The sequence below is a fragment of the Clavelina lepadiformis genome, chromosome 6 (genome assembly GCF_947623445.1).
Source record: "Clavelina lepadiformis chromosome 6, kaClaLepa1.1, whole genome shotgun sequence".
Taxonomy (NCBI): Eukaryota; Metazoa; Chordata; class Ascidiacea; order Aplousobranchia; family Clavelinidae; genus Clavelina; species Clavelina lepadiformis.
In genome coordinates, this window is record NC_135245.1 from 4,853,108 (window position 1) to 4,868,810 (window position 15,703).

General features: G+C 38.0%; 1 protein-coding gene across 1 annotated transcript; it reads right to left on the reverse strand.

Moving 5' to 3' along the window:
• Positions 1–2,545: 2,545 nt before the first annotated feature.
• On the reverse strand, positions 2,546–5,620 carry LOC143462934 (uncharacterized). Its single transcript, XM_076961248.1, has one exon. It carries the CDS (start codon positions 5,564–5,566, stop codon positions 3,038–3,040), a length of 2,529 nt encoding a protein of 842 aa, XP_076817363.1. The 5' UTR covers positions 5,567–5,620; the 3' UTR covers positions 2,546–3,037.
• Between the last annotated feature and the right edge of the window lie 10,083 nt (positions 5,621–15,703).

The following is a 15,703-nucleotide window of genomic DNA, read 5'->3' on the forward strand; positions in this document are numbered from 1 at the left end:
TTACGATAAATAATGTTTTAGAGAGTAACGGCATCCTGAATGTTTCAGAATCATTACATAAACTGAAATGAACTTTAAAATATATTTACACAATTTGAACAATCATGTGCATTGTGCAATGGTCATCAATTTTCTGTATACATATACCGTCCTCAAAAACAAATGCTCTTGAACGTTGGGTTTTTGACCAATCAAAAATCTTTGCTCGTTACATGTTACAAAACGCCAAAGAACGTTTTAAGCTGTACAAAGACATGGCTTTCAATCACGTTATGGATGCACGGTACAACAGTTACTTTAGGATGTATGACATTATAGCCTACTGTACAAAACAGATGAATTAAGTAATTAAACGCAATTCAATTTCAGACAGATCTTTATGCGTCGAAGGCAATTAGTGCAGATAAATAAAGATCACAGAGTGATGCATGCAAATTATATTTACTACATGTAAATTATGATGAAAACCTGATGCAAACATTTTGGCTAAATTGAAAAATGCTGAAATTAAAAAAATAAAGACTATAGACTTTAAACATGTGGGCGTTACATCAGTATACTCGTACTGATTGCATTCGTTCTTACCGCTTTGACGGCCTACTCACTGCAAAACTTATAGAAGGTATAGAATAAAATCGATAAAATACATGAAATACAAGTCACCAATGGACCTACAAGCTGGTCACAACAATGGATTTGCTAAAAATGCCAACATATACGACCGACACAACTTTTGCGGCCATGACCTCACTACCAGCCCGCATGTTTAGAATGTCGCCAAGCCATAATTTTGCTGAAAGTAGAGGCGACATGAGTGATTTTTTTATTGAGCCAATAGGAGAATGACGCGTAACATCTGATGCGACCAACCATAAGTTACAAAAGCAATAGCGAAGCTTTCATCGTAAATCAGCAATATAGTGTGTGAGAGAAATAAATGCATCAAACTCATATAAAATAGTAGAAACAAGAGTGCATAAAAAAATCAATGTAAAACAGAATGAAAAGCAAAATAAAAATGGAGTATATGATCAGAACACATACACACACACACACACACGCGCCAAAACAACAAATCAAATTATAATTGTTACACAGTGGTATAATCGATAAAAATAGATTAAACCAGCTTGAAATTGTCTGTAATATAGCCGGGGGTTCTCGAACGTTGTCTGTGCCATCACCTCAGCATCTTGTTGTATGTCAGCACACAACAAGAGACTTCTGCAATATAATTAAATTACATTCGACCTCTTTAACCTTCATGCGTTTCTAATTATGCTTGCAAACACAACTAGGTCGTTAAAAAAGAAACGCAATATACTGAATTGTGTTACCATAATTTATAAGACAAGAACAATAATAAGTTTTTTAACTTAAAATTCTGTTATATTTATCTAACACATTTCATATAATTACCAAACCATAACATATCTACAGGACTTTGGCCTTTTGTTCATATTTGCATATATATCGCTGAAATAAATGAACGTACATATACAGATGACAAGTATTATATAGCCATATCATCATCATTCATCGTTGGCGGTGTAGTTAATCGACAGACCAGAATGCACAAACAGCACAGTGTGCAGTGCACACAGTTCATGTGACCAAGCATAGGATTGTAGCGACCATTAGCGGCCTTAAAAAATATAAAAATTCAAGTCACATTTTTTAGCTGATTTCAAGTCTTTGTTGAACAACTTCAAAATGACTCGACTTGAGTCTTTTTTCAGGAAATAATTTGAATCAACTTGAGCAACGTATATATCATCTTGTCATAACCACATTGAAACAAATTTGTTTTAACTTTTAACCATGCATATAAATTCAATTGTGAAACAGAACTATTTCCTTTGTTATGAAAATACTTCACTTTGCAATTAGATTAATGTTACTAAGTGATCTTTATAGATCTGTTTGGATAACTTTGACAATACATCGATGGCGGTTAACTAAATTTCGTCAGTTTACTAAGACTCTAAAATAACTGATCGCATATGCAAGAAATGGCTTGATTTAATTTGCCGCAGTATCACGCATTGAACTTGTCTGGTGTCGCACTGCACATTATCACATACCAACCTAAGCGAGACTGTCATAAACGACGTCTTTGCGTACTCTGACATGTTTGCGTCACAAACCATTGGACAACCTTCATATTTTCATGAACGTCCAATTTTTTGGGTTTATATAACTTACATATAGATATAGAGCTACTCTTTCTCTTGTTCGTCTGGTTACAGAGCCACACCATCTGCTCAACTCGAAGCTTATTACCTTAGCAAATAAACAAGCCCGTCAAAAAATCAGGAAACCCGTTTGTCCCGGCCGCACTATACAACTGTATTAGAGAAAGCCGAAAACTCAGGTTATAGTGCAGCTTGTTGGCAGTGTACCAAACATTTATCAATCTTATTGAAGTGTATGTCCACAACCAAAAATATACATTTAATTTCAATTTATATGTAGTAATCGTAGACTTTGAAACTGGCTATTTCATCAATCAAAACCATTATGTCGTCGAAGATGGTGTATAGCACAAAGGTTATGTTTGTTTATTATTGGTAAATCTAATACGTAGGCTATTACATTGTTCGTAAGCGTAACTAAGGTTACAAAAGAAAGTAGAAATAATTTTTTGCTTGAAATCGTGTCATAATCTTTATAAACGTTTTAGCTATACATGGCAAGTCAACTTTTTAAGATTAAGCATTAATGAAAGCAAATCCTGAATCTTTTAAAGTAATGTGTTCTAATTTTATCAAACTATAATTTAGTCACAAATATTGGTTAAAACTTAGCAGTAAGTTCAAAAATGATAACTATCGTTGCTGTTATTGCCAAATAACAAAAGATTGTCCAAATATGTTTGGTTGTCCAGATCAATTGATTGGTGTGAAGATCCAGGTGGCAATTCCAGAGGAAAGGAGACGGCGGCGGAGAAATATTTTATTGAAATGTCTTCTCAAACAAGTTTACAAGCAACTGCCTTGGAGATTCCGACGCCATCTTGAAGCTTGAGCGGCCTTTCTCAAATTTCAATCAATAAATTGTTTCGAAATTTCTCAACCAAAGAAGTTACGACTAACTTGCGAATAACTCTACAATCGGACGGCGACTCTTCTGGTCCAAAGGTTACATTATGAATGCTGCCACGATCTTCTTTTGGACTTGGAGGACTCGAAGGTGGCGGAGCTACTGGCAGTTTGCGAATTCGTTTATCGGAAAATTGACCATGTGGTCCTTCTGGTCCACAAAACTTATCATGAATGCTGCAAAGATCTTCTTTAGGGCTTGGAGGTGCCGAAGGCGGTGGAGCCACTGGCAGTTTGCGAGTTGGTGTATCAGAAAATTGTCCATGTGGTCCTTCTGGTCCACACAAATTATCATGAATGCTGCAAAGATCTTCTTTAGGGCTTGGAGGTGCCGAAGGCGGTGGAGCCACTGGCAGTTTGCGAGCTGGTGTATCAGAAAATTGTCCATGTGGTCCTTCTGGTCCACACAAATTATCATGAATGCTGAAAAGATCTTCTTGAGGGCTGGGAAGTGCCGAAGGCGGTGGAGCCACTGGCAGTTTGCGAGTTTGTGTATCAGAAAATTGTCCATGTGGTCCTTCTGGTCCACACAAATTATCATGAATGCTGAAAAGATCTTTTTGAGGGCTGGGAGGTGCCGAAGGTGGTGGAGCCACTGGCAGTTTGCGAGTTTGTGTATCAGAAAATTGTCCATGTGGTCCTTCTGGTCCACACAAATTATCATGAATGCTGAAAAGATCTTCTTGAGGGCTGGGAGGTGCCGAAGGCGGTGGAGCCACTGGCAGTTTGCGAGTTTGTGTATCAGAAAATTGTCCATGTGGTCCTTCTGGTCCACACAAATTATCATGAATGCTGAAAAGATCTTCTTGAGGGCTGGGAGGTGCCGAAGGCGGTGGAGCCACTGGCAGTTTGCGAGTTTGTGTATCAGAAAATTGTCCATGTGGTCCTTCTGGTCCACACAAATTATCATGAATGCTGCAAAGATCTTCTTTAAGGCTTGGAGGTGCCGAAGGCGGTGGAGCCACTGGCAGTTTGCGAGTTGGTGTATCAGAAAATTGTCCATGTGGTCCTTCTGGTCCACACAAATTATCATGAATGCTGCAAAGATCTTCTTTAAGGCTTGGAGGTGCCGAAGGCGGTGGAGCCACTGGCAGTTTGCGAGTTGGTGTATCAGAAAATTGTCCATGTGGTCCTTCTGGTCCACACAAATTATCATGAATGCTGCAAAGATCTTCTTGAGGGCTGGGAGGTGCCGAAGGCGGTGGAGCCACTGGCAGTTTGCGAGTTGGTGTATCAGAAAATTGTCCATGTGGTCCTTCTGGTCCACACAAATTATCATGAATGCTGCAAAGATCTTCTTTAGGGCTTGGAGGTGCCGAAGGCGGTGGAGCCACTGGCAGTTTGCGAGCTGGTGTATCAGAAAATTGTCCATGTGGTCCTTCTGGTCCACACAAATTATCATGAATGCTGAAAAGATCTTCTTGAGGGCTGGGAAGTGCCGAAGGCGGTGGAGCCACTGGCAGTTTGCGAGTTTGTGTATCAGAAAATTGTCCATGTGGTCCTTCTGGTCCACACAAATTATCATGAATGCTGAAAAGATCTTTTTGAGGGCTGGGAGGTGCCGAAGGTGGTGGAGCCACTGGCAGTTTGCGAGTTTGTGTATCAGAAAATTGTCCATGTGGTCCTTCTGGTCCACACAAATTATCATGAATGCTGAAAAGATCTTCTTGAGGGCTGGGAGGTGCCGAAGGCGGTGGAGCCACTGGCAGTTTGCGAGTTTGTGTATCAGAAAATTGTCCATGTGGTCCTTCTGGTCCACACAAATTATCATGAATGCTGAAAAGATCTTCTTGAGGGCTGGGAGGTGCCGAAGGCGGTGGAGCCACTGGCAGTTTGCGAGTTTGTGTATCAGAAAATTGTCCATGTGGTCCTTCTGGTCCACACAAATTATCATGAATGCTGCAAAGATCTTCTTTAAGGCTTGGAGGTGCCGAAGGCGGTGGAGCCACTGGCAGTTTGCGAGTTGGTGTATCAGAAAATTGTCCATGTGGTCCTTCTGGTCCACAAAAATTATCATGAATGCTGCAAAGATCTTCTTGAGGGCTGGGAGGTGCCGAAGGCGGTGGAGCCACTGGCAGTTTGCGAGTTGGTGTATCAGAAAATTGTCCATGTGGTCCTTCTGGTCCACACAAATTATCATGAATGCTGCAAAGATCTTCTTTAAGGCTTGGAGGTGCCGAAGGCGGTGGAGCCACTGGCAGTTTGCGAGTTGGTGTATCAGAAAATTGTCCATGTGGTCCTTCTGGTCCACACAAATTGTCATGAATGCTGCAAAGATCTTCTTGAGGGCTGGGAGGTGCCGAAGGTGGTGGAGCCACTGGCAGTTTGCGATTTCGTTTATCCGAAAATTGAGCCTGTGGCCCTTTTAATCCACACAAATCTTCATTATTGATGAAAACATTTTCTTTTCCTTTTGCCACCACCACAACTGTTGTGGCAAATAGTATTAATTTTGGCAATTTCATGTTTTTCTAAAAATATTGATTATAAGTTAGTTGAATCTGTTAACCAAGTAAGGTTTTTCATCATAGTCATACAACCTTTTGTGGCTTTACTAAGTTTACTGCTTTTGTAAACTAAACGCAATTTCTTTCAACGTTTCTAATTGTTTTATATCCAATGCTACCACTAGATAGTTCTTCTAGACAGCTCACGCAATTAAGAAAACATGAGCTTTAATCGCTTTTACTACGAAGAGTTTGCCTTGTATAGTGTTTAACTGCCGTGATATTGGTGCTTTACTTTTCTAAACGAAAAACGTTGGCACTGTAGAAGTATGCAGGTTATTTTTCTGCTCACCGCTAACGCTGTGTTTTCCGGAAACAAAAGGCAGACATCGCTAGCAATGGTGAAACGCATATATGTATGCAATATACATGACTTACACAACATTTATTGGAAAGATAGCATTGACTGTAGGATCAACATTGAGAATGCATACAATGTTGATCCTACATTCAATGCTATCTTTCCAGACCAACCTCTATCTTCTAGAAATCTAGACAACAGTTATTGTCACATAAAAGTTCAGTTTGAACATCGAATTTAGGGCCCGAGCTTTATACATAAAGCTGTATAAGAAAACGGGTAAACAGATTCACTTTAAAGGCTGCAGGCTATAAGTTGGATGGATTTAATCCTATTGACATACATGTAGTTAAGTGGCCAATTCATGCATTACTAATTTCAAAACCTTTTTATAACTCTTCATTTTTTTGCTTAGTTTTAAACGTGCGGTTTTGCATGTCTTCTTGAGAAAGATGAACATATGTGCATTAGACCAACTGTCTCGACCACTTACCGGTTATTGTGTCATTGTTAGCAATTGTGAAAATTATTCTCTTCTTATCCACTCGTTTATTTTTCGCCATTAACTGTGCGGAGCGAAAAAACTGGTGCTTGCCCTTATAGATGTAGCACAATAAAAAATATACTCTCGAACAATTGCCAAGATAATTAGGTTTGACATGTTACAATGCAAAATACCGCTTTTTGTAACGACGTAACTTTCATTACATTATTAGATCGACATAATTAATCAATTAATTCTTACATGGCCTGTAAAGCTGGCTTCTTTATCATTTGTTTTTGTATGAACAGTGAAAGATTTTCAAAATCTTGCTACATTTATATTTTTTTGTTTCTGTCAACAACTCTGAAAAATGTTTTAGTTTCTGATAATCCCTAAGTAAGTCCATTGGAATCTTTTAATGTGATATGAGAAGTTTCGTTTTTGCCTATGACTGCTTTCTCTTTTATAAACAGAAAAAGGAAAATCTAAGAGAGGCAAAATATTTTTAAAAGTTTGCTTATTTGGCGGACGTTTTGATTGTCAGTTCAATTAATATCAATACGACGGGAACAACACAACAACACAGACTAATATAACTTATATATGTAGCCGAAAATATTTGAAAATCATGTGTTGCATGGGTAGGTCGGGAGTGATCTGATGCGGACGTTCAGCACCAGTCGTATATTGTTGATTCGAAAATTTTAGATTGATGACAGTGTACGTAATATGATAAAATAATGCATGGTGATTTGATAACTAGTTTCAATCTACTAAATGAATATGGTCCCTGTAGCTTTTTGGTTCAGTCATTTGTGCCACCCCTTTACCGTTTTAGCACTTTGCGTCGTTCTTCATAATTTTATAGCTCGTCACAACGCACAAACAACTTACTCGTTTTACGGGCTGAGTAGCTGGTTTGCGCTAGAAAACAGAAACGTGCGGTACCTGTGGTTTAAAAAGAATTGTGTTTTTCGAAGAAACTGCCATCCTGTTTTCTGAGCATTACCGGAAAAATATCTCATTGGCAATCCATTCTAAGTAATTGAGAGTATGTATTAATACAGCTTATTAACCGTTCCTACATAGCACATAACTTATATGCAACTATACCTTCGTTTCAACTCATACAACAATAAAGAATAAACGATATGATCGAATATAAAAGCGATACAATTATATGCCAAATAGCAAAGGAAAATGACAGCCTCAAACGACTTGACGTACATATGAAAACCAAAACTTCGTCATCAGAAACTATCACTTTGTGGTTGCTAATGTTGTATAGAAAGTACCAGACGATACAGATAATTAGACATACCCTCGGAACATATAAGTATGTCAGTTATATGTGCAATACTATTACATTGGATTACAAGCAGACTAATCAGGAAGACCAACTTTAAAGAAAATACGTTTGTAAGACAGACTTTTAGCAGTTTCAAGAATAATTACAACTATAATTTTTAAAAGTAGTTCCATATCTTTTTTGTCTGTTGGACAAACGGTGGCTTTCGGTCCAGACAAATATACTTAAAAGGTCTCATTGGTTTGATGATCCAGGTACAAATTCGGCATGAGATGCTGTCATTGGCGGCGGTGGCGGCGGTGGCGGGGGTGGCGGCGGTGGCGGCGGTGGCGGCGGTGGCGGCGGTGGCGGCGGTGGCGGCGGTGGCGGCGGTGGCGGCGGTGGCGGCGGTGGCGGGGGTGGCGGCGGTGGCGGCGGTGGCGGCGGTGGCGGCGGTGGCGGCGGTGGCGGCGGTGGCGGAGGTGGCGGAGGTGGCGGAGGTGGCGGAGGTGGCGGAGGTGGCGGCGGTGGTACAATCATTGGTGGTGGTTGAGGTAACGCCATTGGCAGAATCCGGGGTTGATGATACTGGTTTGATGATCCAGGTACAAAATCGGCATGAGGTGCTGTCATTGGTGGCGACGGTGGCGGCAGCGGTGGTGGTGGTGGTACATTCATTGGTGGCGGTATTTGTGGTGGTTGCGGTAAAGCCATTGGTAGCTTGTCATTTGCTTCAGACCATAATTGGCCTGATGGTCCTTCGGGTCCACACGAATTGCCATCGCTGTTGCAATTATATGCATTTGTCACTAAGGCTATTGTAACAGCGCATAGCATAAAGAACCACATCATGTTCTTTTTTAAAAGTTGCCTATTGTGCCTGTAAGATTAGGCATTTTATGCACAGATTGATATAACACAGTAACTTTTCTTCAAAAACAACTATTCTCTTTCTCTTACAAAATAAGGTAATTTTCTGCAGAACATCTTTAAAGCTAATCTTTTTTCATAATTGTTTTACCGAATTAAACGCTGTTGCCTTTCCGGAAAAGTTTTACACTTACAGTGCTTTGAGTAAAACGAAACTAATGTTTTTGATCTTACAATAAATGCTTATAGTCTAATTGAACGTAGAGGCTACATTCAGTTATTGACACACATTGAGACGATGATGAAATGAAAAACAAACCAATTTCCTGTAATTTTATACAAGAAAACACATTGCGCTGCTGTCAAACGTCAATGCAGATATTACTGAACGGGAAGATTTCAAACAAGAAAATGCAAAACCGAAAAATTAATAAAATAAGTACAACAAACTGGTTTGGAAAAAATAACAATTGCTTGGAATTTGCGCTGGAATCCTTGTTTAGCTTAATGCAATTTGTTCACTAATTCTTGTTGAGATATTTCCAGTTTGCTGATTTCCTATTTATAGTTTCCACCTGTTTATTTACCTGTTCGGAAAACTCCAATTTGTTAAATTCTATTGTGAAAGTTTATAGTGCAATCGTATTTTTATTGTCATGAAATGCATTTTTCGGTTTTACATTTACTTGTATGAAACTTTGTACATTACTAAATTATGTATATACGTTTATACTGATATTTTAGATTGCCCTATATATTTTTCCATAAAATTATCTAATTTATAGTAGCTTACTGTTTGTAAGCTTTTAAATATAGATTTTTCTATTCTGGCATAATCCGAATAGACGTTATATTTTCTTGATTGGAATTAACAAGTTTGACAATTTATTGCCAAAATTAATGCCCTTTTTGATTTGCTGCATGAGTATTTGATTTTATTAATTTCTTTTGCCATTGTTTTCAAATTTATATTTTCCTGTTTGGAAAGATCCAATTTGTTTAAGTCTGTAAGGTACTGGAATTTCATAGCGTCGTCAAATAAGCCATTGTTGATTCGAAAATTTTAGATTGATGACGGTGTACGTAATATGATATGATAATGCTTGGTGATATTATAACTAGTTTCAATCTACTAAATGAATATGGTCCCTGTAGCGTTTTGTTTCTGTTATTTATGCCACCCCTCATACCGTTTTAGGGGTCACTTCCCAATAGAAAGATTAGATAGAAAGACAATTTTGAGCCGGAAACACGGCGATTGTGACGATTTCGCACTCAAAGCGTCATATTAAAAAAAGTAAGAAATTTTCCGATCCAATGCGCATGTGATGTCGATGTGGACTAGTTTGTTATTGTTTTGGCGATAGCTGGTTCCAGGTCTAGTTTAAGTTGTAAGTTTTGTGTGGGTTTCAATTTTTGGTATTTTGGAGTATTTGTCCTAAACTTTTAAGCTAAAAACTTGTTGTAAAGTTTAGGCAGTTGTTATAGAAAACTGAGTACATTGATTCTGTCCAAATTAAGACTGTAGGCAGTCATAACCTAGGTCTCGTTGCAAGCCAAAATTCAGGGTAGGTTTATGATGTAGTTTTGCGATGGTAGCAATGGTAGTATTGTTGTAAAGTTTAGGCAGTTGTTATAGAAAACTGAGTACATGGATTCTGTCCAAATTAAGACTGTAGGCAGTCATAACCTAGGTCTCGTTGCAAGCCAAAATTCAGGGTAGGTTTATGATGTAGTTTTGCGATGGTAGCAATGGTAGTATTGTTGTAAAGTTTAGGCAGTTGTTATAGAAAACTGAGTACATGGATTCTGTCCAAATTAAGACTGTAGGCAGTCATAACCTAGGTCTCGTTGCAAGCCAAAATTCAGGGTAGGTTTATGATGTAGTTTTGCGATGGTAGCTTCTTGATTTAATGTACTTTGCATTAAAAAACCAATCTCTTTGAATTGGGACATGACCCCCTTAGCACTTTGCGTCGTTCTTCATAATTTTATAGCTCGTCACAACGCACAAAAAACTTGCACGTTTTACGGGCTGAGTAGCTGGTTTGCGCTAGAAAACAGAAACGTGCGGTACCTGTGGTTTAAAAAGAATTGTGTTTTTCGAAGAAACTGCCATCCTGTTTTCTGAGCATTACCGGAAAAATATCTCATTGGCAATCCATTCTAAGTAATTTATTAATGCAGCTTATTAACCATTCCTACATAGCACATAACTTATATGCAACTATACCTTCGTTTCAACTCATGCAACAACGAAAAATAAACGATATGATCGAATATAAAAGCGGTACAATTATATGCCAAATAGCAAAGGAAAATGACAGTCTGGACAGACTTGACGTACATATGAAAACCAAAACTTCGTCATCAGAAACTATCACTTTGTGGTAGCTAATGTTATATAGAAACTACCAGACGATACAGATAATTAGACATACCCTCGGAACATATAAGTATGTCAGTTATATGTGCAATACTATTACATTGGATTACAAGCAGACTAATCAGGAAGACCAACTTTAAAGAAAATACGTTTGTAAGACAGACTTTTAGCAGTTTCAAGAATAATTACAACTATAATTTTTAAAAGTAGTTCCATATCTGTTTTGTCTGTTTGACAAACGGTAGCTTTCGGTCCAGACAAATATACTTAAAAGGTCTCATTGGTTTAATGATCCAGATAAAAATCCGACATGAGGTGTTGCCATTGGTGGCGGTGGCGGCGGTGGCGTCGGTTGTGGTGGTACTGTCATTGGTGTCGGTGGCGGTGGTGGTGGTGGTGGCGGTAAAGCCAGTGGTAGCTTGTCATTTGTTTCAGACCATAATTGGCCTGATGGTCTTTCGGGTCCACACAAATTGCCATCGCTGTTGCAAATATATGTTTCTCCATTTGTCACTAAGACTATTGTAACAGCGCATAGCATAAAGAACCACATCATGTTTTTTTTCAAAGTTGCCTATTGTCCCTGTAAGATTACGCATTTTATGCACAGATTGATATAATACAATATTTTTTTTCAAAAACAACTTATCTCTTTCTCATACAAAATAAGGTAATTTTCTGCAGAACGTCTTTAAAACTAATCTTTTTTCATAAATTTTTACCGAATTAAATGCTGTTGCCTTTCTGGAAAAGCTTTAATACTACAGTAGGCTACTTTGAGTAAAACGAAACTAAATTTTTGATCTTACAATATATGCTTGTAGTCTAATTGAACGTAGAGGCTACATTCAGTTGTCGACACACTCTGAGACGATGATGAAATGAAAAACAAACCAATTTCCTGTAATTTTATACAAGAAAACACATTGCGCTGATGTCAAACGTCAATGCAGAATTTGCTGAACGAATTTACTTTACTGAAATCTTGCGCTTATCTTCTTGAAAAATCGATTGAAAACGCCTCGAAATAAAATATTCTCATATGTCTAGTGACAGTAGTTGATTATTTATGACGTTCACTTTTGAAACGCCGTATTTTATAACACCTTATAACTTGTCTTTTGTATTTTTGCAAACGTCAGCCAAGTTTTTGAATAACTGAGTTTATATTGCTTCAAACTACCTACCTGGTGGGCCAGGTAGGCAGTGGCCTTTCCTGAAGAGCTTATCATAATAGTGGTCATCCTATTGTCACACATTTAGCCTATTTTCAAAAGTGGAGAGGCCAGAGCACCCACCAGTAAAAAATTGGAGGGTCTAGGTTCAGCCGGCTCCCCCTGTTCCGACATCTATATGTTTTATATCACCTAACGCTCGTATATACTTCGTATATAAAATAGTTATTACAGTTTATAGTGAAACTTAGGATGTATTATAACCTAATCTGGAAAGTCTGTACATTAGTAATTTGAAAACCTTTTGTACTTTTCTATATATAGGCCTACACTTACATAATTTTGAAAGCAGTTTTGTATATCTTATTGATAAATGTAGGACGGCTTTGCTTTGAATTTTCTGCTGAAATGGTAACAGTATACAGAATACACCCATTTGTTCATATGCATTCGCTTTAGTAATTGTAAAATGATTTTGATTATTTAAAAGACTCAAAAGTAAAATTGGACTAAATACTCGAATATACAGCTTAAGCCGCATTCACTTTTGAACAGACTTGTTTTGAGGCGCTAAATACTCTACTCCTAGCGGTTAACATTTTGTGATATAGTGCATAAAATCTGGTCGCATCTGCAGAAAACACAGCAAGCATATGTTTTACACAGAAAAGGAAATCTTGAGCGGATGTGTTTTAATGGGATTTCCTGTGCAAAAGCTGGTCTGTGCGTTGCTCAGTGACATTTTTTGATCGATTTAATCAATCTTTCTCTGTTGTTTCCAAGGAAATGGTCTGTCACTGCTTTTTATGAACTCAGTAGACCTTTGTAAGAAAACCGCGCCAATGTGGAAACTGTCTTTTGTGGTTGAAGCTACAGCTGTACATGCCCCATGGTTGGATATCAAATTGTGACCAAGTCAGCTTTGATATTAAATATTGGGTTAATTTGTATCTTGTTCATCACTTTTTCTACCAATAATATATTTTGTCGCAATTTCATGTGCTGTTTTGCCCTTTAGCCTATAATCCTATATGTACTGTAGGGGAAGGTGGGGTAAAGCGGACCAACGGTGTAAAGTGGCACACCCCTCTTATTTTCTTAATAAAGTTTTTTAACCACGCGGATACCACTAAGTTTAGTGAAGCATGACATAACGTGATTGCAGACGCCATTATTCGAGGTTACGTGGAAATAAAGGCAAGAAAAGGCACGGATTTCGTTTTTTGTACTCTCTGATCTATTGAAAGGTATGTCTTGTAACTTAGATTTTATTTTACATGCATAAGGTAGAAGTTTGGTTGAATGGTAGAAAGGAGTTTTACTGTATCACGTACGCATTACATAGGTTCATTCCGCTTACTGACTAGCCAAAATTTGGCCAACAGTCAAAATAATAGTAACCAAGGAGTGGGGGTAAAGTGGACCTATGATCCTGATCCTGATCCTGATCCTGATCCATATTGATCCTGTTCCAACCAACACCGAATCTTACTCCGTTAATGTTAGTTCAACTAGCATTGACTTGTGTGATGGCAGAAATATTGGCTTAGTTATTGCCTGAATTATTGCCTGAATCGTTACCTGCACAGCCAATAGACGTATCCCAACCGTCCTCTCCTTAAGATGTAAATTCCAGTTTCACAATTATAAGTCCTGTTGAACTGCTTCCTATGCCGAAAGCAGCTCACACTCGCCAAAAGAGGAAGTATAAGAGTTGCAACTGCTATTTTAACCAGTTCACCATACAAGAAGCAGTTGGCTGCAACGAATCGTAGCCAATCCGCGATATCTGGCAACAGCAATAAAACAAGTTCATCGAAAAAGCGTTCTATGAAGAAAGCTAAGGTTTCCAGGTCATCAATGCAGCAGAAAGACACAGTCGATGAAAGTCATAACAACGTAGATGCAGAATGCTTTTACTGCAACGAAATGTATTCCAAATCATCCGAGAATGATGGGTGGATCCAGTGCTCCAAATGCATGCGATGGGCGCATGAAGCCTGCTCTGGGTGTAATGAAGAGGATGACAACTTTATTTGTGAATTATGTTTTTAAAAATTGATGGTGAACTGCGATTACTTTCATAACTACTTCGCTTATGATGACAATTTGTAAATAAATTGATTGTGATGTGGAACAAATTGCCTTTGTTTACTCAAAACTTACGGTGGTCCACTTTACCCCACACATGTGGGGTAAAGTGGACTATTTGAGGTGCTTTTAAATCAAAACATTTTATGTAAGAAAGCAAGCAACCAATAAAAGGGCACTTCAAAAATTAGCGAAATACCTTAGAGTTAACCCTCAAAACAAACAAGTCAAATGTTTTGGTGAAATCAGTGAATTGTTACGATTTAAGCCTTAGGTGGTCCGCTTTACCCCACCCTCCCCTATATACACAATCCCTCAGCGTTTGTCGCATAGTCCAGAGCGACAGGTGTGATATGCTCTAACGGAGAGTGCGTTAAAAATGCACAAGCAATGGCGGATTGTGGTGATGGCAGAATTGGGACCACCAACCCCATGCTACAATTACCACTTAACAAATGGCCTGAAGATCTTTTCCGACTTGATGTCAACTTTGCTTGGGATTCTGACATGAGACGCAATGAACCAATTGGAGGTGCTGACGACGAGGGAATATTGCCAGGTGGTTTACATGACAACGGGTTTAAACCTTTTTTCTGGTCCAGACGAAATATCAAGTAAATGCCAGTTACTACAAGTGCGCAGCTATAAAGAGTTACTCGAAGATATATTTACGCTTGCAAAGCAAAAATTAACTTAGTTGAGTTTGAATACTGCTTGAACTCCGTGACTAGTATTCCATTAAAATCAAAACTGATGGTATTAGTATCTGATTGTTTCTGATTCTGACCGATTCTTCCATTCTATTCTCTATGAGTACAACGAAGCAAATGAAAACAAAAAAATGTTTTGCTTTGTCAAAAATTTCCATTCGCTAGGTAGCGTAACTAGCCTGATTCTTAATCGCATAATACATACACTAAAGCGTAGCTATACATTACATCAATAATTGATTTTATATCGTTGTGCAGTATATGCATTATACATATACATACAATAGTACAAGCTTTCCTTTCGATAGATCACTGTTGAAATTTATATTTTGAACGTTTTTTACAAAATGTTTAAAACTGATCTATATTTAAAACTGATCTATGTTTAAAACTGACCTGTCTGGTTTAATAGTTTAATTGAGACGAGTTCAATTAGTACAGTGGCGCAGAAAGTTGTCAGAGAAACGCCTCACTTGGACTTCTTGTATGCAATGTACAAGATTTAATAGCTTTCAATGACCCATGGTCTAACGATCTTTATGTTTCAAGCTTTTCTAAACATTTTGTTTTAAATTAATTAATTATAACTAATGAACTGTTACCAAAGTTTTTAATATGAGCTAACTATCCAGCTATGCAAATTTATCCGAATAAGTTTGTGTCCTTAACTTTTTTTTTTAGGAGAAAAGTATAGCTAATCTGTCAGTTTTATCAGATTTCTCGTTGTAAGGTGTTTTCATACCAACATGTCACTTGTTTAAATCACACAAAATTGTAAAAGACACAAGAC

Coding starts and splice junctions, on each gene's coding strand:
- LOC143462934 (XM_076961248.1), bottom strand. CDS start 5,566: ATGAAATTGCCAAAATTAATACTATTTGCCACAACAGTTGTGGTGGTG.